Source organism: Rhinolophus hipposideros (assembly GCF_964194185.1).
Source record: "Rhinolophus hipposideros genome assembly, chromosome: 9".
NCBI classification, from domain to species: Eukaryota; Metazoa; Chordata; class Mammalia; order Chiroptera; family Rhinolophidae; genus Rhinolophus; species Rhinolophus hipposideros.
In genome coordinates this window covers 5,440,903-5,464,223 of record NC_138055.1, presented here as the reverse complement: position 1 = coordinate 5,464,223, position 23,321 = coordinate 5,440,903, and the positions used below count along the sequence as shown (strand labels likewise).

The 23,321-nt window shown below is 41.5% G+C and overlaps 1 protein-coding gene across 4 annotated transcripts in view; it reads right to left on the bottom strand.

The window, feature by feature from the left end:
* Positions 1–23,321, bottom strand: part of ARFGAP3 (ARF GTPase activating protein 3) — a 48,078-nt gene that overhangs the window by 9,275 nt on the left and 15,482 nt on the right. For 2 of the 4 annotated variants that reach the window (XM_081059202.1, XM_081059201.1), the window contains exons 5-12: positions 22,809–22,892; positions 19,472–19,559; positions 15,607–15,663; positions 14,243–14,289; positions 13,533–13,675; positions 9,393–9,524; positions 8,809–8,931; positions 3,623–3,754 (exon numbers count right to left, since the gene is read on the bottom strand). In XM_081059202.1, coding sequence (XP_080915328.1) covers positions 3,623–3,754; positions 8,809–8,931; positions 9,393–9,524; positions 13,533–13,675; positions 14,243–14,289; positions 15,607–15,663; positions 19,472–19,559; positions 22,809–22,892 — 806 coding nt within the window. Of the gene's footprint in view, positions 1–50; positions 276–3,622; positions 3,755–8,808; positions 8,932–9,392; positions 9,525–13,532; positions 13,676–14,242; positions 14,290–15,606; positions 15,664–19,471; positions 19,560–22,808; positions 22,893–23,321 lie in introns of those variants that run through there. The other 2 variants (XR_013993986.1, XM_081059203.1) reach the window with 2 other exon arrangements.

Genomic DNA, 23,321 nt, shown 5'->3' with positions numbered 1-23,321 from the left:
GGACAGAAATAATGGCTAAAAATTTCCCAAATCTGGAGAGAGATATGGACATCTAGGTACATGAAGCTCACAGGTCCCCAAACAGACTCAGTCCAACAAGGTCTTCACCAAGACACGTTAGAATAAAACTGTCAAAAATCAAACACAAAGAGAATTTTGAAAGCAGCAAGTGAAAAGGAACTTATCACAGACAATGGAACTCTGTTAGGCTATCAGCAGATTTCTCAGCAGGAACCTTGCAGGCCAGGAGATAGTGAGATGATATATTCAAAGTCCTGAAAGGACAAAAAAAGAACTGCTAAAAGGAGTTCTTCAAGCTGAAATGAAAGGATGCTAATTAGTATCATGAAAAGATAAGAAAGCATAAAACTTACTGGTAAAGGTTAAGTATATAGTCAAATTCAGAATATTCTAATACTGCAATTGTGGTGTGTAAATCACTTAACTCTAGTATAAAGGTTAAAAGACAAAAGTGCTAAAAGTAACTATAGCAACAATAATTTGTTAGTGGATAAATTGTTAGTTGATACACAACATAAAAAGAGGTAAACTGTGACATTAAAAACATAAAATGTAGGTGGAGAGAGTAAAAGGGTGCCGTTTTTTGTTTTGTTTTGTTTTTATAAAGCTAGGAAACGTTTTCCTTTTTTTTCTTTCAATTTTATTTTATTTTGTTTTTTGGGGGAACAGTGTGTTTCTCCAGGGCCCATCAGCTCCAAGTCACTGGACTTCAATCTAGTTGTGGAGGGCGCAGCTCAGCTCCAAGTCCAGTTGCCATTCTCAATCTTTAGTTGCAGGGGGCACAGGAATTTTGAACCAGCAACCTTGTTGAGAGTGCATGCTCTAACCAACTGAGCCATGCAGCTGCCCCTCCCGCAGCTTAGCAGCAGCTCGTTGTCTTCAATCTAGTTGTGGAGGGCGCAGCTCACTGGCCCATGTGGGAATCGAACCGGCAACCCTGTTGTTCAGGACTAGCGCTCTAACCAACTGAGCCATCCGGCCGCCCCAAAGGGTACGGTTTTTGTATGCAATCTAAGTTAACTTGTTATGGTATCAGCTTAAAATAGGCTGCAACAACTCTAAGATGCCTTATGTAACCTTATGGTAATCACAAAACACAAACAACAGTAGGTACACCAAAGATAAAGAGAAAGGAATCAAATCACAAAGACAGCAAGAGAGGAGGAACAAGGGAAATACAAAACAAACAGAAAACAGTGAGATGGCACCCATAAATCCTTACCTATCAATAATTACTTTAAATGTAAATGAATTAAATTCTCCATTCAAAAGATAGAGTGGCTGAATGGATTAAAAAATCAAAAACAAAACAAGACACAACCATACGCTACCTATAAGAAATTCACTTCAGTTTTAGATATACAAAGGAGGCTGAACGTGAAGATGTGGAAAAAGATATTCCATGCAAGTGGAAACCAAAAGAGAGCTGGGAGAGCCACACTTCTATGAGACAAAAAAGACTTTAAGCCAAAAACTATAACAAGATACAAAGGTCCTCATATAATGATAAGGGGTCAAGCTATCAAGAGGACATAACACTGTAAATATATATGCATCTAACATTGGAGCACCTAAATTTATTAAGTGAATATTAATAGGGCTGAAGGGAGAAACAGACAGTCCTACAATAACAGGAGACTTCAATACCCCATTTTCAACAATGGACTGATCACCTAGACAGAAAATCAATAAGGAAAATTGGACTTGAACTACGAGTATAACTTAGGCCAAATGGACCAACAGACATATTCAGGACATTCCATCAAATAGCAGGTGAACACACATTCTCAAGTGCACATAGAACATTCTCCAAGATAAATCATACGTTAGGTCACAAAACAAATTTAAATCACATGTTAGGTCTTAACAAGTTCAAGAAGATTGAAATCATATTAAGTATCATTTCTAACCACAATGGTATGAAAGTAGAAATCAGCAACAGGAGGAAAATTGGAAAATTTACAAATAGTAGAAATTAACACATTCCTGAACAACCAAAGTGAAGAAGAAATAAAAAAAATATGTAGGAACAAATGAAAATGGAAACAAAATATACCAGAACTTATGGGATGCAGCCAAAGCAGTTCTAAGAGGCAAGTTTATGGCCGTTATATGAAAAGGTGCTCGATGTCACTAGTTATTTGGGAAACGCAAATCAAAACCACAATGAGATACCACCTCACACCTGTGAGAATGGCTACTATCAAAAAGACAAAAGGTGTGTTAGTGAGGATTGGAGAAAAGGGAACCATCACTGTATACTGTTAGTGGGGTTATAAATTAGTACAGTCATTATGGAAAACAGTATGAAGGTTCCTCAAGAAATTAAAAATAGAACTAGCATATGATCCAGTAATCTCACTTCTCAGTGTATATCTAAAGGAAACAAAATCAGTATCCTAAAGAGATACCTGCACTCTCCCATGTTTATTGCAGCATTATTCACAATAGCCAAGACATGGAAGCAACCTTTGTGGCTGTCAATGGGTGAATGGGTAAAGAAAAGGTGATACACACACACACACACACACACACACACAATGCAATATTATTCCATTATAAAAAAAGAAGGAAATCCTGCCATTTGTGACAACATGGATGAACCCAGAAGATATTACGTTAAGTGCAATAAGCCAGAGAAAGACAAATACTGTATGATCTCATTTCTAAGTGGAATTTAAAATTAAAAAAAAAAAAAAGTCAAACTCATAGAAACAGAGTAGAATGGTGGGTCCCAGGGGCCCAGTAGAGAAAAGTGGCAGCTGTTGGTCGAGGGGTACACATTTCCATCTATAAGATGAGTAAGTTCTGGGGATGTAATGTACAGCACAGTGACTATAGTTAATACTGTAGTATATTCTTGAAATGTGCTAAGAGAGTAGATCTCAGCACAAAAAAACAAACAAAACCCCCCAGCAAAATAGGTTAAATTAATTTGAGGTGAGGCAAATATGTTTCTTATTTATAATGTATACATATGCCATTTTACTTCTTAAAAAGCCAACAGCAGTAATTTTGTAAAAGGATTTTAGACCACTTTGCAAAAGCCTATAAGTCTAATAAAAAAATGAACAAACATCCAAACCACACATTTGAAAGAATTTTCCATTTAAAATAGGCCTGTTATTTCACTCTTTAGATCCACAGATCAATTAGCAAATACTGAAGACATATTATGTAGGCTACCAAATGAGTCGGATGTGTGTACATTCCAGTTACCTGGGACAATTCCTCGTCACACCTGCTGTCCCAACGTATTAGTAGTGTCCTGTACTCTCAACAGTTCCCTGGTTTGGACAATAAATCGTACAGCCCTTCATTTGCGATCCCCAAGCTGGAGACGGTTCTTTGAAGGCATAACAAACCCAACGATACCCTTTGACACTAAGACAAGTCAAAGGGGCCAGTCTTAAATGGCCAGTTACTGCACAATCCCCTTTATACCACATTCGGGGAAAGGCAAAACCCTCAGGTCAGAGACAGAGCAGGATACAAAGAATATTCTTGAAACAGTAGAACAAAAGCATGTTACCGGTGTTGGAGCGTTTCCCTAGACATCCATGGGTTCACTATTTACAAACCCAAGTTTTGCTGTCCATACCTGTCTGAATAGCCTGTGGTTTTCTGAGCGGTGTCAGTATCTTTGACGGTCTCCTTTTTCCAGTAAAAATCTGAACTGTCATCCCAGCTAGAAAAAGAACTGCTCCTTAGGCTGATCGGCTCGTCAAAATACCTGCATGCAAAAGAGCAGAACAGTGACTTTGGAGGACTGCCCTTCCTGGCCCCCGTGAAGTTGGGGGCTGCCCTGTGACCTGAGCAGACACAAGGTGAGTCATTTTCAGGCCTGTACAGTGCCCCAGCTCAGCGCGCCCAGTCCCCTCTTCCCTTGCCAAATGGAAGAGGCCGTGGTTTCCAGGTGTTGCAGCCTCAGGCAGGTGAAACCTCTATACATCTGGATGATCAAGGTGCCACCCACAGGACAGGAAATCTAGACAATCGCCTGTACATTCACCTGACTTCAGTGAACAAGAAATAAACTATGGTTATGTTAAGATCTGGGGGGATGTTTGTCACTGCAGCACAACCTAGCCTGTCCGCACAGCACATCTTTAAATGCTACCCACTATAGGTTACGTATTTCATTTTCTTTGGGTCTAGTTCTGCCAAGTTAGGGAGTCACACACCATGCAGCTGGGCCTGGAGAACTGACCGTACGTCGGGCGCTCTTTGTTGGCGATCCCGGTCACCATAGCCACACTGTCAGGCTGCAGTCCTAAAGGCAACTACCACTTAATATAAATGATGCTAATTAACCTCCTCCAGAACCAGACACAAAGCTGCGGACCGCTGAATTGGGCTGTTCTGCGGATGTTCTTTCAGCCTGGAGCTCGATGTGAACTTCACCCGTAAGCATCTCAGAGGAGATGCTGGCCTTCCGGGTTGGTTACACTGTCATTGGCTGAGCACCACTGAGCAGGGCACTGCTCAGACAGCAAACCTCAGTGGCAGCCTTTGGTCCCATGTAGTGACAGAAAGGCCTTTGCCCAGGAGCATCAGGGTTTGCTGGAACAGGACAGAGATTGACAGGTGAGATGGATGTGCCGAGCCCTCATACAAAGTGACTGGGCCATCTCAGAATTCATGACAGCTGCGGATGGAAAATGGCTGGCCAGATCCACCCTCTTTGTAAAGGTGGGGTTCAAGAAGTTCGGAAGACAGAGGCAGATTCCAAGGCTTAGGTCTTAGGAAAGGAAGGGTGATGGGAGACAATGGAGAGGTTTTCAAAATGTCACCCAGGCCTTCTGCAGAGAGGAAGAAGCACACGAAACCAGGTGAGCACCAACCTCCAACGTTGTAAGGACTCATTTAAAGACAGAGAGCCTGGGTGGTCCGAGGGGCCTGTGAGCAAAGGTGAATGTGAGAGCTCAGCAGGACAAACAGGCCAGGGACGCAGAAGAGCTAATATCTGGGGCAGGGGTGGGGGCAATGCCAAAAACAGATGGTCTCTTTCCTGGCAGAAAAAATAAAAAGGGAGGAAGGCTAACCCTGCTGTTTGAAGCAGATGGTGTGACTTTATGTGGATAATAGAGAGAAAGAGGAACTTCCAAATGTGCCTTCTGCCTTCTCTGGTGAGAGGGTCATTAAGAACAAATGTCGTGACAGTAGCCTCCTCTCTCCAGGAAGGGAAACAACCGTGTTCAAAGCACGTCTGGACTTCAGCTACAAGCTGCGCAAGCTCTCCCTGGGACCAGTGCCGGAGCCCTGAGCCGCGGGCCCTGCAGGAGGAGACAACCAGCCCTCCTCAGGGAGAGACCACATGACTTGACGTCACATCAAGAAAGAAGTTGTGGGACGTGTGTTGGCCTGGAGAATTATACTCAAATATCTGAGCAGCTTATTCGTAAGGGCCCAAGGGAAAGCGCGAAGACCAATTCAATGATGAATTTAAGACATAAGCACTTATGAAGGGCCAGCCTCATTATGGGAGGATATGGGCCAAGAGGCATATTCAGGTCCTGCCTTCACGGGGCTGCTGGTCTGAGCTCAGAAACCCCGGTGGGGGGAGAGGGAGGGATGTCAGTATAACACCCCTCACGGGTGTTGGGGGGTGCGGGGAGCACTGCACAGCGGGTGCCTTTCACAACTCTGAGGTACTAGGACTTAGGATTTTGCAGATTCAGTATCACTCTAAGGAAGTAGTTTTCATTCACAGAAACCAAAGTGCTTATCCTGGAACATAGGAGCATCCGTTTTAAAAACAAAGACTGGACTACTCAAAAATCAGAAAAGAGAAAGCCATTCTGCTGGGATCCCACTGCTTAGCAAGAGCCTGTCATGTATCGTTCTACGCCGGGGTGGGGGGCGTCTCTCTACCATCCCCCACGAGAGGCTGTCTGTGCTCTCACACAATGCAGGGGGCACGTAGCAACTCCCCGGGAAACATCTGCCCGCCGGAAGGACGGGTGACGGGCCGACTGATGGCCACAGTGCACTTGCCTTTCCTCAGAAACACGACAGCCTCCAAATCTGATCTCCAAACCTTCACTGACTTTCTACTGTTTCGATTGCGAGCCCCCAGTTCGCAGTGCTTTTTGCTTTTCTTTCCGCCCTCCGACTGTCTTCCTCCACCCTGAGCACATTACTGAAAATCCCTTGATAGAGCACCCTAATATCACGTAAGTCACTGACGGCTGCAGCCACTGTTCTTTCACTGCAGCCCGCACTGCTCGACAAGGCTGAGTGAGCTGTTCTACTTTCATTATTCTGTACTCAGTATATAATTACATTGTTTATCTCCTGGAAATAATGGCACTCGATAGAAAACAAAAGCCAATGATATGGTTGATCTTATTTTTAATAGAAACAGCACTCTTTCATAATTCATAATATTCAAGTTCTAATGGACTAATGAATAAGTTGGAAGCAATGAGAGCTCTTCATGGAACTCAGACACTTTCTTTCCGAAAGTCCATGTGGCTGCTACTTGTTGCCAAAGCCCTCAGAGCGCCCTTGTTCTGCCAACAGTGGGTACAGGGAGCGGGAGAGAAGGCGTTTAGGCTCCTTATGATAAACACTGCCTCAGGGTCTCTGGCAGGAGGCCAGCAGCTGTGGTCTGCATAAACACACCGTCTGCTCCCAGGTTTCAAACCATAAATAATTGTTCCAGAGCGATGAAGGCCTCCAGGGCTAACTCTTGCGACCACACAGTTGGAGAAGGAGAGCCCGCAGGACCCCTGGAACTCCCGACAAGGCCGGAGCCTGTCAGTGACCTGGAGCCGGAGGCTCTCCAGAAGTTTCTCAGGCCTGTGTCCCAGCAGTACTCATTTAACCTTTTCAATCCATTAATTGATTTCAAGTTTGTTCTCCAAAGTGTGTCAAAAATCCACAGAAAAGAATTACAGTATTTATATTTTTAAGTAAGTACAGTTAAGGTGCTACATTTTATTAAAATAAATGATTGCTTTAAGGTATAAAAGTTTCCTGTTGTTATTCATTCTTGAAAAAACACAAAAATACAGAAAAATGTACACCTGCTTTCCTAAACTTCCTTTCTAGACCACTGAGCTCGTGGGGTCAAGTCGAACGCAGCAGTCGGCGGCATGGAAATACCATTCGATGATAGACAAACATCGCAGCGAGAACGTTAACTGGAGATTTCTTTCCTTTCCTTTCCTATGCTCTCAGATGTAGGAGTCGCTAGTGATTGGTGAACTAATCAGAAGGTGTGGGGAACCTGACAGGTGAATGTGGAGCCGCCGGGATTACCTGGACCACCCTCTGACGGAGACTCCCGCCCTCATTTAACGTGCGCACTTGAAACGGTCTGACCTGCCCGCCCGCAGCCTCCACATGCAGTCAGACATTTGATTTCAATGTGTAGAAAGTGTACTTAAACAGCGTGGAGAGGCAGATTGGGTGTTACCTCTAAGTAAACCGAAACCTGGTGTGTTACACCGGTTCCTCATCGGGCAAATATAAAACCATCTCTGAAAGGAACGACGGGACACCACTACACAATGAACCTTTTTTTTTTTTTTGTACAATATCTGGACTTGAAATAATTTGAAGCTACGCTAAGCAAGTTTTTAAGGACAGTACTCTCTGGGAACTCCGGTAGGAGAATCACGAAAGATGTTTCTGTTATGTATGTGAAACCGCTTCGAGCCTGTGTGATTGCCAGACATCCAGCACGCCCTTCGAGACGGGAGTGAGGGGGCCTCTGCATGAGCACGCCAGTTACCGACAGGCACATGTTCAATCTCCCCAAACTCCTAACCCTGAAGGTGGCCCTTAATGTGGTCGATTCAAGTATCTAACAACAGTGATTGAACATTGAGACTGAGTCACACGTCTCCTGAATTGAATTTCCCTATAATAACAGCAGCTAAACATAACATTAATAGCCAAGCACTGTTTCAAGTGCTCTATTTGTGTTAACTCATTTAACTCTCACACAACCCTGAGGGGCAGATACTGCGACTATCCCTAACTTACAGACAGGTTACGTAACTTGGCCAAGGTCACACCGTCATCAAGTGGCAGAGCCAGGATTCAGACCCAGGCCGCCTGGCTCCTCGGCCTACCCTCTTGCCGCCTCAGCTTCTCAGCTGGTGCCCACCTCTAGTAATTCCCTAAGTTCACTTGGGGCCTTTCTAGCAGGACTCTCCCGTGCTGGTCAGGTTGTGGGAGGAACCTCACAAAGAGAGTGGATTCAAGTGCAAACCTGCTGTCCCTGCCCCTGCAGGCCGCTGGGACTTGAACCACGCACGCTCCACGGTCAGCTTCACACAGGAGTCAGGCAGCTCATCCGATCAGATGGTGAGCACTCAGGGACAGGGAGAGACTTTGTCCTGGGAGCCCTCAGCCTGTGACAGTGTTTTTATTAATAACTGCACACACACAACGAGAGTTTACTCAATACTCTGCCCTGCTGACGAGAGACTCCCGAGCTGGTGTTCTGGAAGGCTCAGCTGTGAAATGTCCCAACTGTGGGAATAAGACTAAACAAATTTCTCCCATTTCCCATTTTAGATGAACAAGACTGTCTTACCTCTAATTTGAACTCTTGGTCGCTGATTTCATTGTCAAACATTTTAATATTAGCAAACATTGTCCACTTATGAATGTTTCCCCAATGTTTTTCAAAGGATACCCTTGACTCCAGACATAGTTTTTAAAAACAATGAAGTAAACTGACCTGTATTTGCTCCTAATGCAAATAAATTAGTAAGTTCCTATTAATCACTGCTTTTCAAAATAACACCAAGGATGATTTTAGCAGATTACCTTGAACTGGAAGTAAAATAGGAATCATCGTGATCATCGCTGTACTTTTTTCTTGGTTTTGCTATGACTGGTGTTTCCTGTTCAATGGTTTGCATATCTGAAGTCACTGAATGTGAAATACCACTTGGGAAAACAGAATAAAATGGAAGAAAAGTTATATTAGTTTGTGAAGACATTTGTGTTCACCAAAGAATGAAAGTTTTAATCTATGCTCAACAAAAATAAATTGATTAGTGAGGTTAAAAACAAGAACAATAAAACTTTTTTTTTTGGGGGGGGGTATAAGCATTGGAAAATACTGAACCTTACTTAGTAAGGACTGTAACTAATTACACAAAATACAGCCAGATCTATCAGTTACGCTTATGGCATCCACTTAATGACAAGTCAGACCTATTTCCTTTTTTCTAAGAATCAAGTTTGAAAGTTTTCATGCTAAACTGAACACTAGAGGAAAGCAAAAGAATTGAAGAAAGGAAGGAATAATGAGAAAATACTGCTAAAGTTGAAAATAGAGAAAAATCCATTCAGGATCAGCAACCTGGTTTGAATTCTGAAATCCCAGATAGCAGAGTCTCACCTACCTTCTGCAATTTCCAAATCCCATGCCAAGCCTATCTGACTCCATCTTTTTTTTGTCTCTCATGTTCATCTTTCCTTCATCTTTCTTCATTTGAATTTCAAGATCCTTATAGGCTAAGCGTAATGATGAAACACTGCCAGAAAAAAACAGATGCTCCTTAATTTAGTTTTAATTCTGTGTTCTCAAGTTAAAATACTCAGCAAAATTAAGCATGTCACTTATACTTTTAGCTTTGTGCTTCTTTCCATCATTAACAATTACGAAGGCAAGTCAGCATTTTTTTCTGTCTTCTTTGAGTAGATGCTCACGGAAATCTGGTTGTTGCTGAACCTACATCACTGTCCTAGTTTATATTACCTGTTACCCTATAACAATAATTTATACTACCTATTATAGAATAACACAATATATACCAAAATCATTTCTCTAGAGGTTAGTTAAAAGCAGAATTCCTCACAGGGACTGATATTTTGTTCTATTTCAACGTTACATATGAAAAATATGAAGTTAGTCTCATTGGTTTGCTTTGGTCTGCGACAAAAAAATACATAATAGCACTTTACAAATAGATAAATTAAGAAGGGGTTACTTATTTGCAAAAGGATTCTTCGGTTTACAAGCGAATTCCCCACAGATTCTCTTTATGTAATCAGGCTTCTGAAAGCATTTAAAATGGAATAATCATTCCTCTGTAGATTTTTCTGCACTACCAGTCAGACGCTAACCATCTATTTATCAAATACCTGTTACAAATAACGCACCAATAATACATCTTTATAAAAAGATGTATAAAACACTGTCCCTTACTGTCAGGTTTCTAAACTGCTAAAACACTTAATTTTTCATAAAGAAAACTATGCCCATATTAGCAATAATGAGCATGTTTTATCATATGTACGAAAGCAACAAAACTTCAGGGCCCTTTCAAGTGATACATCTACCTTATCAGAATTTCTAAGCTATCATCCATTTTATAAAATTGTGTCAAAGGTCAAGAACTCCTCATAAGCAAAGTACTGTATAAATTCCATAACAATATAAGTGCATTTCTGTATAGGAACAGGGAATGGTAACAGAATTTCTTACTCAGAAAAAGTAATCTTGCTTTTACTGTTTCCTTCCTTAATGAGTCCATCAGAATTTCTTTGTTTTGTTTTAATCTGACAGTTTGTTTTCTTTACTATTCTTCCTACAGAGCAAGTTATGGCAATATACCCATTTTATTACTCAGGAAAAAAAATAATACTCTTTCAAGTATACCTTTTGGAGGAAAACAATAGATTTGTTTAAAATCATGAACAGACAGAACTATAGCAACAGATTCTTCTGGAGAAGACGAGCGGGTGGGAATGAAAAAAACTCTACTAGAAAGATAATGAGTGGGAACGTTTTCCTTCTTAGGACATCTGACATGGGATTGGGTCTGCCACTCGCTAACAGCACACACTTGAACTTCCAGGCTTACTGTAACTCGGCTCTGGAAGCGCTAATGGAATTAAGAAGTCAGGACTCCGTGTTTCTCAGAACTGCTGGAGCCCTTCCCAGTACCAGCTCAAGGGAGGGCGTGAAGACACTCAGACCACGTAAGGGGGTGGCTCTGGGCGGCAGCCCTGTCTCTTCCACTCTGCCTACCCACCGTGCACAGACACCTCTGGGCGTGACCGAGAGGCCGCCAGAAGGTAAGGGTCAGGCCGCTTAGCCGACAGTGCAGTTTCACAGTCTGGCAATACAAGATACAGCACTGTTCCTGGCATTTGCTAAATTGAAAATAACTTTATTTACAGTTAAAAAAAAAATTTAAAAAAATCAACTTGGAGAAGAACCGCACTCTCACGTCTTAAGGATGAACGCAACAGGAGCTCTCTCGGAGCTGGCATGGCCTGGTCTGCGGAAACTGAGCTGGGAGGGGTCAGAGAGGAGACTGTGGCCAAGAAAGTTGTTAAATTGGGTTCCCAAGTCAAAGTCAAAACTCCCATGACCTGCAGCTTTGCTTTAATGGTGCATTAAACCATCCTAATGAAAGACATACTAAAGGCTGGTACTGCTTCTGGTATTAATAACCAGTCTCCACCCACCGGCGCTGCGGGGAGGGGCTCTTGCTTTCTGTGTTTCGCGTCTTTTGTTCTCACGAGGCTTAGGATTTTACACACTCTCTGGGAAAAGCTCATGCGCGAGCGATCTGGACAGAGTCCACTCCCAAATACCGAGAGAAGCCGTCCAAACACTCAGATTTAACCCTCCCTCTTTCCCAGAGTCAAAAATCTAGCTTCATCAGAGAAATTAAAATGAGACAGCACCAAGTAAATTTTACGTAAATCATTTCAAACCATACTTAACCTAAATACGGTTTAGTGCTGCCCTCTATGTTCTATGAATTCAATGACAACGAGAAATAACTACGAATTTCAAATAATCTGGGTTTACCATTTGAATGCCTCTTGGCCAACTGTTAGTATGACTAGATGAATAGTAAGAAATCACCTTGGTTGAGCACTTAGTATGCACCACACTGGTGAATGTACTTTAATGAGCATTAACTAAGCTAATCCTCAAAACAACCTCATAAAATAGGTGCGGTTATTTTCTTCATTACGCAGTCTGCAGTAACTCAAGCTCAAACTGATAAAATACACATGAACATAAGAGAAAACGCCATGTAAATAAAATAAACACACATAAAAATAAATGCACGTTGCCTTTCCTTCCGTGTTCACTCATGTGCTGTGATCTTTTACACCCGCTCATGTACACTTGCCAGGTGCCCATAGTTCTCTTCTGTTTTCCACACAAATGAAAAGCTTTCGAGAGCCTTAGATGGACTTAAAACCAGTCTCCTGACTGGCCTCCTGGCTTCCAGTTTCTTCCCCATTCTCTTCGCCCTGGATGTCACTACCAAACCCGATTTCCCAAACACACAGGCCTCATTACAGCGGTCCTCTAAGAGAAGGCGTGAAACCAGCGGCCTGGCTCCAGGGCGCCCCACCTTACCAGGCAGGCCCCCTGCAGTACAAACACCTTAATCCCTCTTCGTTCTCTTCGTGCCTCTCCTCCGTGCCAAATCTGCCTCTGAGACACCTTCAAGATTCAGGCTCAAAACCTCTGGAGACCACGATACCCACAGCTCTCCATCATATATTCAGAATTTGTCACCAAGTCTTATGGGGCTTCACATTATAAATACTTTTCTCATTATTGAGATACCAGTCATGTACCATATAACGAACGCTTTTAAAGTATATAATTCAGTGGTGCTTCGTATAATCACGAAGTTGTACTACCACCACCATCTAATTCCAGAACATTCTCATCACCCCAAAAAGAAACCCTGGACCCATTAGGAGTCACTCCCCCTTCTCCCCGCCCCCGGCAACCACTGATCGGCTTCCTGTCTCTATGGATTTGCCTGGACTGGCCATTTCATATACCTGGAGTCATACAGCACGTGGTCTTTGTGACTGACTTCTTCCTTAGCAAACTTTTCAGGGTTCATCCCTGTTATAGCTCCTGTTAGCACTTTATTCCTTTTCATGGCTGAATAACATCCATTGCATGGATCCTTTTCATCACTTGACCTGGTCTGTTTCCACCTCTTGGCTATAGGGATTAAGGCTGCTATGAACACTCACGTACAGCTTTTGGGTGAACGTGTGGACGTATGTTTGAATTTCTCTTGCTGGGTCGCCTGGTGGCTCCCTGTTTAACTTGTTACATCGCCACCAGCAGGGGATGAGGGGTCCCATTTCTCTACATTCTCGCCAACACTTATTCTTGTCTGGCCTCTTGATGATGGCCATCCTGGTGAGTGCAGTGGTGTCTGACGGTGCATTTCCCTGGTGACTAATGATGCCGAGCATCTTCCATGTGTAAATGCCTCCTGACACATCTGCCTTTCCCTTCCCATTGACACCACCCCAATCCCACCCTCACAACTTCAACCGGAAATTGGTGCTGCTCTCCCTCACCACCAGGCCCTCAACCTTCCAACGCACACAATGATGAGACGTAAGTTTTCATAAAGCTAAATCTTGCATTACCCTCTTCACACACAAAAATAAATGGCATTTGGAAAGTAAATCTGGGCGTTGTTTAATTAATAGTTTTATTCACTAAGAATGTCTTACTTTACCTAAATTAAACTTACATTGATTCTTCCTTAGGCGCTGCCTTGGCCTGAAGGTCTTCCTGTTCCTTCATTTTATCCACAGCTTGGGCTTGTTTTTCAATTTCATTAAAGCACGTATTCGTCAGTTTCTGGGCTCCCAAACTTCCTTTTTTGGCCCCAAGCTAGAAGACACATAAGATTATGTTCTACCCAACCTGTCTGAAGACTTTTGCAAGAACAGTTCGCATAACGGCAGGAGCTCTAGGGAGCAGGCATTATTATTCTGTCATTTACAGAGGAGGAGCTGGAGCTCATGCACCTTAAGCGACTGGACCAAGATCACACAGCAGTAAGTGATGAGGACGTCAGGATTCAAACCCTGGCCCCTGCCTCCACAGCAGGGGCTCTAAAAGGAATAACGGTACCTGAAAGCTGAACAGATGACAGCCCTCCAGGTCTCACAAGACAGCATTGCTCAGAGAAACACAAATATGATAGAAACTGCCAGGGCGCCTTTGCTGATATTTTTAAGTATTTTGTCACTGACAGAAGAAAAGTTAAACACTCATTCTAGAAAATCTCACTAAGAGTAACATTCACCTCATTGAACAAAACATAGACTCTTTACCAAAGCCACATTTATTATAATATGGCTCAAAATAATAAAAATAAAACGACAAAGGTGGTTTTCTTGAGTGTGTAAGCTATTTTAGAGATGAATTGCCAGGTATTTTGTACATCATACTCACTCCCTTTTTAGCTTGATTTGGCTTCTTTTTTATGATAGAGGAAACTTCTGTCAAAAAATACAAAGTTTAAAGTCAGACCAATAGAAATACATACTTTTTCTATTTTTAGTGTATTTTTTAAAAAAATTCTAACATACTGTATATTATTAAGAGACATTTTCCACATTAGTTTGTCATTAGGTGACAGTAGATGAGTGCATTTTGGATGAAAGGAGCTTCATCAAATGGAGTACTCAGCATTTCCACGTAACATCCAAACTCAGAGAAAACATCTTTTTGGACAGCACACGGAACAGAGATAAAGGGCTGAGCTGTCCCCATTCGTGCTTTCTTCAGGAGTGCTTCTTAGTATATTAGAACACACTCTCCCACTAACCTCCACTCTTCAAAAACTTTCAAATTATTTCAAAATGTAAAGTTAGTGAGGCATTATGTATACAACGAAAACGGTCAGTGATGTCTTTTCCACTTTGATTTACAAACATATTTTATCATATTAACCAAGAACAAATATTAAAGCATCCTATTGTTTTAGTAGCCATATTTTCCAAATTGCACAAAAATATATGACGCTTTTAGAGGAAGTTTCTAAAAAATTGTTTTCTGGGTAAATTTTAATCAGAGATTATAAATTCTGTTTGTAGAATTATGTTTAAGAGACCCTGTAAGAATAAAATCTTTATTTTTTATTACAAAGATGAGAATGTGCTGTAATAAGAAAAGATAGCATAAAACCACAAACAACAAAAGATTAAAATCTTTAGCTCTAATGAGAGGATAACATCATTCCATTTCAAGCATAAAAAAGAGATCCATGGAAATTTTTCTTTCCACTACTCTTTTATGTTTGTAATCTGCTCCCAAACTCCTACAAGTCTATTAATATATGATGGAAATATCTAGACTACTTCGAATAGTTTAGTTATTTTTCACCAAAGCAGTCGCTTCCCAATTAATGCAGTATAATTGGCACAAATTTCAGGTTTTACTTCCCTAATAATGAAAAATTTAAGTTCACCTATTATAAAATCAGAAAGAGAAGAAAATGCTAAGAGTTCTTGAGTAAATAGGAATTGTGTGGCTGCTCTGACCTCTGATGTTGGGAACACAAACCAGCGCCACATAAAGCCGCACCTCAAAAGCCTCCCCGGCTGTCTCGGCCAGGTGCACGGGCTGCTGCATGTCATTACCATCAAGCTGGCTTAATCAGAGTGGCGTGTTCGTGTGATCAAGTCTCATTAACAGGTTATAGATTAACAATCATGATGCCATACTGCTCGATAAAGTCTAAGCAGAGGTAGAATTCATTTTGCCCTCATGGATCTCACTCTCTAAAGCAGAATAAAGAGTGTTATGCACATTACCTAAAGCAGCCTTTGTTGGCACGTTAAGACCTTCCACGCTTGGTCCTTGTGCTGGTCCTGAGAGTTAAGCATATTGATATTAATGCAGAAAACAGACTCATCAAACATCCTTTGAATATGTAAGACATCCAACTTGCTCAGTAGTACATAACTTATCCAATTTTGTCAATGATCGTCTTTCTTTTAAGCTCCATTTTCTATTTTATAATTATAAGAATTTTGACTTCAAAGTCCATTAAAATAGAAGTGTATATCTTATACGGTTGCTTTATAGAATAAAACTGTTAGTGGTCTCCCTAATTAATATCATTCGGAATTCTACCTCGTGATCTGGTGTTTTAAAGTAAACCGTTCTGAGTTACCTGCTACATATATGGACTATCTACCCAACATATGTTAACATTTAGAAATTCTAATGCCAATTATATCAATGACAGAAACCTAAATTTTCAGTTGTCAGGAAATCGGCCCTGTTTTCTAGTTTACCGAAACAAGGATCCTCGGGGCGGCCAGATGGCTGTTTTTAAGAATTTTCAAAATTCTTAAAAAAAAAAAAACACCACACAAACCGATCCTAATTAATGGCTCTTTTAAGTCTTTATTTTAAAAATATGTTGTTATTTTAATTGAATTTTATTTGTTATTTTAAAAATAGATAAAATGTACTATATCTATGTAATGAAATGTTATCTGGCCATAAAAAAAAAAAAGAAATACTGACACAGGCTACAACATGGATGAACCTTTAAAAGATTATGCTAAGCAAAAGAAGCCAGTCACAAAAGGCCATGTATTGTATGATTCCTTATATATGAAATGTCCAGAATAGATAAATCCATAGAGATGGGAAGCAGACTAGTGGTTGCCAAGGGCTGGGGGCAGGGGAGAATGGGGAGTGATTATGGATGAGTATGGGGTTTCTTTTGGGGATGCTGAAAATGTTCTGGAATTTGATCGTGGTGATGGTGGCACAATCTTGTGAAGTACTAACCACCAGTGAATTGTATTAAAACAGTGAATTTTATAGTGTATGAATCATACGTCAATAAAGCTGCTATTTAAAAATGGCTAGCTCAACAGAGGAAACTCAACTGTTTTGTTTTTTGAATAAATATTTTAATAAAATATTTATTTTTAATAAATATTTAAAAGGTAAGCGCTAGGGAAAGCATTTAAATAGGCACAGCAGGATGAGTGAGAACGATGATATTTTGTAGAAAAAGAACTGACTATGCATTTATTGATGTCAGCAGAGTATTTCAGGCCTCCCATTCCAGTTGTTAAATTTCTTTTGTTCTCTTCTTTTTCTCGTATAATCCTGAAGCTTACTCAAGACTGCACCTTGTTACCCAGGGCTGACAAATGAAATTCTGGGTTAAGCCTTGAGAAAGTCTCCCTAACTAACAGCTGCTTAAGAAAAATTCTGGACTGAGAAGAGAGAGGAAAGGGCTGTCGCAGGTGCAAAAGGAGATGGAATTCTAAATGATAAAAACGTTTAGGAGAAACTCTTCAGCTAAGAATGCAGATTAAAAAATATTTATAAGAATAGGCGCGGCCGGATGGCTCAGTTGGTTAGAGCGCGAGCTCTCAACAACAAGGTTGCCGGTTCAATTCCCGCAGGGGATGGTGGGCTGCGCCCCCTGCAACTAAAGATTGAAAATGGTGACTGGACTTGGAGCTGAGCTGCGCCCTCCACAACTAGATTGAAGGACAACGACTTGGAGCTCATGGGCCCTGGAGAAACACACTGTCCCCCAATATTCCCCAATAAAATGTATTAAAAAGAAAATAAAATATTTACAAGAATAAAATCTTAGCCTACATTTAGGTACCTTAGTTTTCTGTTAGTAAAATGAACTGAAACATCTGGACTGGAGCGGTTACGGGGATCTCCCGTGGCCTGTAACCTCCAGGCTCAGAAGGCTTTTATGCTAATAAGTTGTAACAGCAATAATATTCAAATGATCACCCGTACTTTCAGAAGGTACACACCCCAGCTTTTCTCTGTCAGTCAGCAGAGTGTTGGAATTGTATTTCCTCTTCTCTCCTTATGGATAACGACAGACCGATCAATGGCTCAGGAAGATTCCTTATCTTACAACAGAACCTCTCCCTGAGGAGCTCACAGCCCAGTGGAAGGTACACACAGCGGACATGCAAGCTAAGGGCCACAACAGCTCCCAGAGCTGAGGTGAGCTGTGCTACGAGGAAGACAGTGTACATACATTGGCCGGGCTGGACGTGCTCTGTGGCTGGACACGGCCTCTCTGAGGAGAGGACTTGGAGCTGAGACTCCAATAATGGGGTGGCCACATGACAACCAGGGTGACAGTCCCACTCTGAGCCAAACAGAAAGCAAACACAGGAAAGCAGCTAAGGGCCAGTGTGGCTGCAGTGCAGTGGACATCTGAGAAATCTAAAAGTTAAACGCCACTTGGAGACGTGTCAATGTCTTCTTTGCAGGCATTTAGGGTCATGTACATAAAAGATGAAATGTGAAAACATATCACAGGTGCAAATCATACAAACCAGTCATGTCAGAGTTCTTTGCATATTAAGGAACTAAGCTTGTTGTCTACATATGAACTGCAAATGTTTATCATTTGTCTTCAAGGCACTTCTTCAGACCAGAAATGGCACATTTCTACTAGTCAGACCCACTAAACTCGTTTTTCATGAGGCTTACCTATGCATAGCAGGGCTTCCCCATCGCAGGATGATAAAAACCCTGTACCCGTGTCCTCTAGTTCCCTCATATTTTAATGTTTTCGACTTAAATCTTTGATCCACCTGAATTTAGTTTGGTGTAAAGAGTAAAGAAGGAATTCTGTTTTATTTTATTGTTTTTTCCAAAATGCCAGACATTTCTCCCAACTCCGTTCATTGTTCCCCAGAATGCAGACGGTTCCTATCTTGATTTACTGATCGATCTACTCTTAGAGCAGTAAAAGGAAAAACAGGCACCCTGAAACCTGCTCTTTGATGGAATCTCGGACACTTGTACCCGTAATTCAATACAAGGGAAGTGACCAAATCTTTTCTTTACAGCATACTCCCTCACTCCTTTCACACAGAGCTGAGTGACCACTTCTTCTAGCACGCTTGAGAAATACCATTTATTCTCCAACCCGTCACCAAAACCCTTGCTGGGAAGTTTCTGTCCTACCACCCAGTCTCAAGGTTGGTGACTGGTCCTTCCTGTTACACTAAGTTCCTTGGAGAGTCCCCAGCTCAGCTTATACGAGCCAGCCCTCCAGGAGTTCACTGCTTAGTTGTCAATGCTACGTTTCTGTTGTTAATTGACATCTACATTTACTGGGCTAATAACACAAGTTCAGTTTCAAAACAGAAAAGGTTGATGTCTTGATCCATGTTATTCGTATCACATAAGTGATTTTTTAAATGTAAGCAATTGATATTGATATATTTATTTACAACAAATATAATCCTATAATAAAGTCACCAAATGTGAACCATTAGACATCAGCTATTTATAGAATAGTTTTTTAAACTGCAATCGTATTTTCTGATAAAACAGATATTCATCATAAAAGTTCAGTCACTTCAAAACTGTATCAAAAAAAACCCAACTGTATCAAGTTGAAAGAAAAAATCATCAGTAATTTCATTCTTCAATTAACCATTGTGGTGTGTACCTTCCAGAATGTTTTCTTTGGGTGTATATTTTTGTTTGTTTGTTTTTTTACAAAAATGAGATCATATTCCATTTTCAATAATCTATTTTTCCCACTTTATCATCTATCATGGATATCTTTCCCTATTAAATAGAGGGTCTTATTTTCTAATAGTTTCGTAGCAAGTCGTTGAACCACAGAGTAGATTTATGTGAATTTCGAAAGACTACCTTCATTATTTGCTGGGGTGGTTTCCACGGTCCTTAGTGTTAAAGACGATGCTTCTGGTTGCATTAACGCCCACTCTGTGCTACTCACCTGAAGAAAGGTGACAAAAGTCATTAGCAGGCCAGGCAAGAAGTCATAAAAAACAAATCAAAGCAGGGGAAAAAAACTAATAATTTAAATAGTCACCTTCTTAGTACGTGGATTATTGGGAAGGAAGGATAATATTCAACATGTCTATTCTTAAGTCTCTATTTCAATCCTCAAATTCTTTATTTTTCCTTTTTTAAAAATAAAATTTTTATTATGCAATAATTTCAGATTTACACAAAAGTTGCAAAGAGTATGGAGTTTCTGTATGTTCTTCACCCAGCTTCCTCCAATGTTAAAATACCCACGGTACGGCTGTCAAAACTAAGAGTTACCACTGGTACTTTACTGGCTATCCTCCAGACTCCATTTGGATTTCAACAATTTTTCCACCAATGTCTCTTTTCTGTTTCAGGATCAAAGCCAGAATCCCACAATGCATTTGTCATGTCTCGTTAGTCCCCTCTGGTGTGGGACATTTTCTCAGTCTTAAACTTTTGAAGATTACTGATCAGGTATTTTGTAGACTGCTCCCCGCCCCCCATTTGGGTTTGCCTGATGTTTTCCCATAATTAGACTCGATTTGGGGGAAGAAAACCACACAGGTGAGGTGCCCTTCTCACCACCTCATGTCAACATGACTGAATGCTGGTGATACCAGAGCACTTGACTCAGGAAACACCTGCCAGTCTTTTCCCTGTAAAGTTACCATTTTCCCTATGTAAATTTACTAACAATTGTCACTGCAATAAATCTAATTAAAAAAAAAAACATGAGGATTAAAAAAACAAACAAACAAAAAAAAAAGATTTTGTAAGTTTAAGGAGTATCACATAATGATTTGGGAAATATATATATATATATATATCTCAAAATGATTACCACAATAAACTTAGTTAAAATCCACCACCTCACATGGTTACAAAATTTTTTCTTGTGATTCGAACTTTTAAAGCAGACTCTGAGTCGATTTCTCCAAACTTCTCAACAACTGTGTCAGCTCCCTGGTAGCCTTTAATAAACCCTTTTACTGTTTAAATTAAAAAAAAAAAAAAAAAAAGTTACCATTTTCCCCTCCCATCCTCTGGTGGAAGAAAACGAGTCACTAAGTCTGGCCCGCACTCCAGGGATGGGCGTAAAGCCCCGCTTCCTGAAGGGGAAGTATCTATATACATGACCTGGAACTTCCTATAAGGAAGACCGTCCCTTCTCCCCATTTATTTATTCAATCATCTATTTATATCCGTATGGACTCCTGGAGATTTACTTTGTTCTTTGGATTACAATCCAATACTGTCATTATTTATTTCGTTGTTCAAACTGTTTCCACTTTGACTACTGGGACCTCTTTCCGGTTGGTTCCCGAGTCCTTTGGACATGGCCTCATGCAGGCCCCTCGCGCCCCAGCGCTTCCTCACTTCCTAGCACCACAGGACGCTCCAGGCACCTCTGCTCCAGCAGCCTCAGTCCCAGAGCCTGCGGTTTCTCTGAAGGCAGCCCTGGTTCCTTTTATGGGAGAATGGTATTTAGAAAGCAAGATCTGGGTGCTGGGTATGTTTGTTGTCCTGGGTTGTCACTGTCCCCTGGCCTTCTCAGTAAACAAAGCTAAGCAATACATATATGTGTGTACTAACCCATGCAGACACACATACGGAGAATTAGTTCTCCATCATGTATGCATGTGTGTATATAGAGATACATGTGTGTATACAGAGACAGACACTAAAATAAACATGAATTCATACGAACATCTCCGACTCTAATCCACACCAAACTGTTCATGTCTCCTCTTTTTAGCCCATCATTTCTATTCCTAACGTTTCTCAGCTACTCATCATGGCTATTCTATATCTAGTTCTATAGTAAACAATAGTAACAGATCACAATAGAGCACCGTGTCTGCTTTTTTTCTGTTTAACTGCTTCTGGCAACTACTTTCTTGATAACTACTTCTGGTAACAATGGACTGCGTCAGTAACACGTATGTGCAAATTATAATAGTGAAAAAACTCAAGGTTTAGGAATTTATACAACTTCACACAATTTTTACTTGAAAATTATTTAAGGGGCCGGCCCGGTGGCTCAGGCGGCTAGAGCTCCGTGCTCCTAACTCCAAAGGCTGCCAATTCAATTCCCACATGGGCTAGTGGGCTCTCAACCACAAGGTTGACAGTTCGATTCCTCGACTCCTGCAAGGGATGGTGGGCTCCGCCCCCTGCAACTAACAATGGCAACTGGACCTGGAGCTGAGCTGTGCCCTCCACAACTAAGACTGAAAGGACAACAACTTGACTTGGAAAAAAAGTCCTGGAAGTACACACTGTTCCCCAATAAAGTCCTGGTCCCCTTCCCCAAAAAAATCTAAAAAAAAAAAGAAAAAGAAAATTATTTAAAGACTGGATCAGTCAGGCAAAGGGGGTCCTCTCCCCAGTGGGACGGGGAGGGGGCAGGGCAGCTAACAGAACAGGAGGCTCGCAGCCAAAGGTCAGCACATGTCCTGAGAGGACCAGTACATAGCAAGTATTTTAGGCTTTGAAGCCTATGTTCCCTCATCTAAACCACTTGGAGAAAACCCACAGAAGGACCGTGGACTGTTGTTACTCTGCCATCGGACCACAGAGAAGATAATGATACTTATAGCATTTATGGAAAGCGTATACTGTGCTAGGTACTAATTCCTTTTTCCTGTATTAACTCATTTCATTCTCATAACAGCCTTGAGATATGTTCTATGTACACAGCTAGCCAGGGGCAACGAGATTCAAACCCCTATTAAAATTGGGATTTATAAAGTACTGCCTTCATTCTTTGTCAGCTCCAAAGCTCTGAGCTGGACTGTGCCAGATTGTAGTAATTTCTCAGCTTCCCTGGCAGCTGGGTATGGGCCATGAGACTAAATTCCAGCCAATAGGGTCTGAGTAGAGATAATGGTTACACCCTCGAAATTTTTTTTCTGTAAAAGGACGTGCACTTGCTTTCCTGGATGTATGTCCCCCATTGCTGGGAAAGGTTATACCCTGGAGCAGCCACTTTGGACCCTGAGATGAAAGCCTCATTTGCAAACAACACAAGAAATCCCTCGGCCATCCCTGGGCAGCCTACTTCTGATGGGAAACTTGTTTCTATCTTGGTTAAGTGACCGTATTTCAGGGTTGTTTGTTACAGCAGTTTAGCCTGAAACATTCTAAATATCTTCCCTTTATAACTCTCAGATGACGCACACTGTGAAATTCCGTAAAGCATAATACGTACCTCAGCAGAAGCATGAGTGGCAAAGAAATCTTCCTCCTTTGGTGTAGGGGACAGACACAGAGCCGCACAGCTGTCAAGCCACAGCTGGAACAAAGACATGAAGTGGCGCTTAGCATTTCCCTGGCTTTAAAGGGTTTTAGTTCCCACCCGTCACTCCCTTTCTAGAAACCTATTTGCTAACGACGGGACTTTCCCATTAATAAAAATCAGTAACAGGCCTACACGGAGGCCCTGAGCACATTTTAGTCCTGTATCAATTCCACAACTTCTGCTTCCAAACCTTGAGGATGTCACAGCCATTTTGGAAAAGGAAATATCAAAGGCTTCTGCTACAAATAGAGCAGGTTCCTAAGTACAGTCGGTCTCCCTTGTTGTGGATTCCATATCCGCGAATTCACGTCCTCGCTAAATGTACTTGAACCCTGAAATCATTCTCGGGGCGCTCCTGCGGTCCCTCACGGACATGCGCAGAGCAGCACAGCCTCTGCCCGAGGTGCCTGTGCCCAGCTGAGG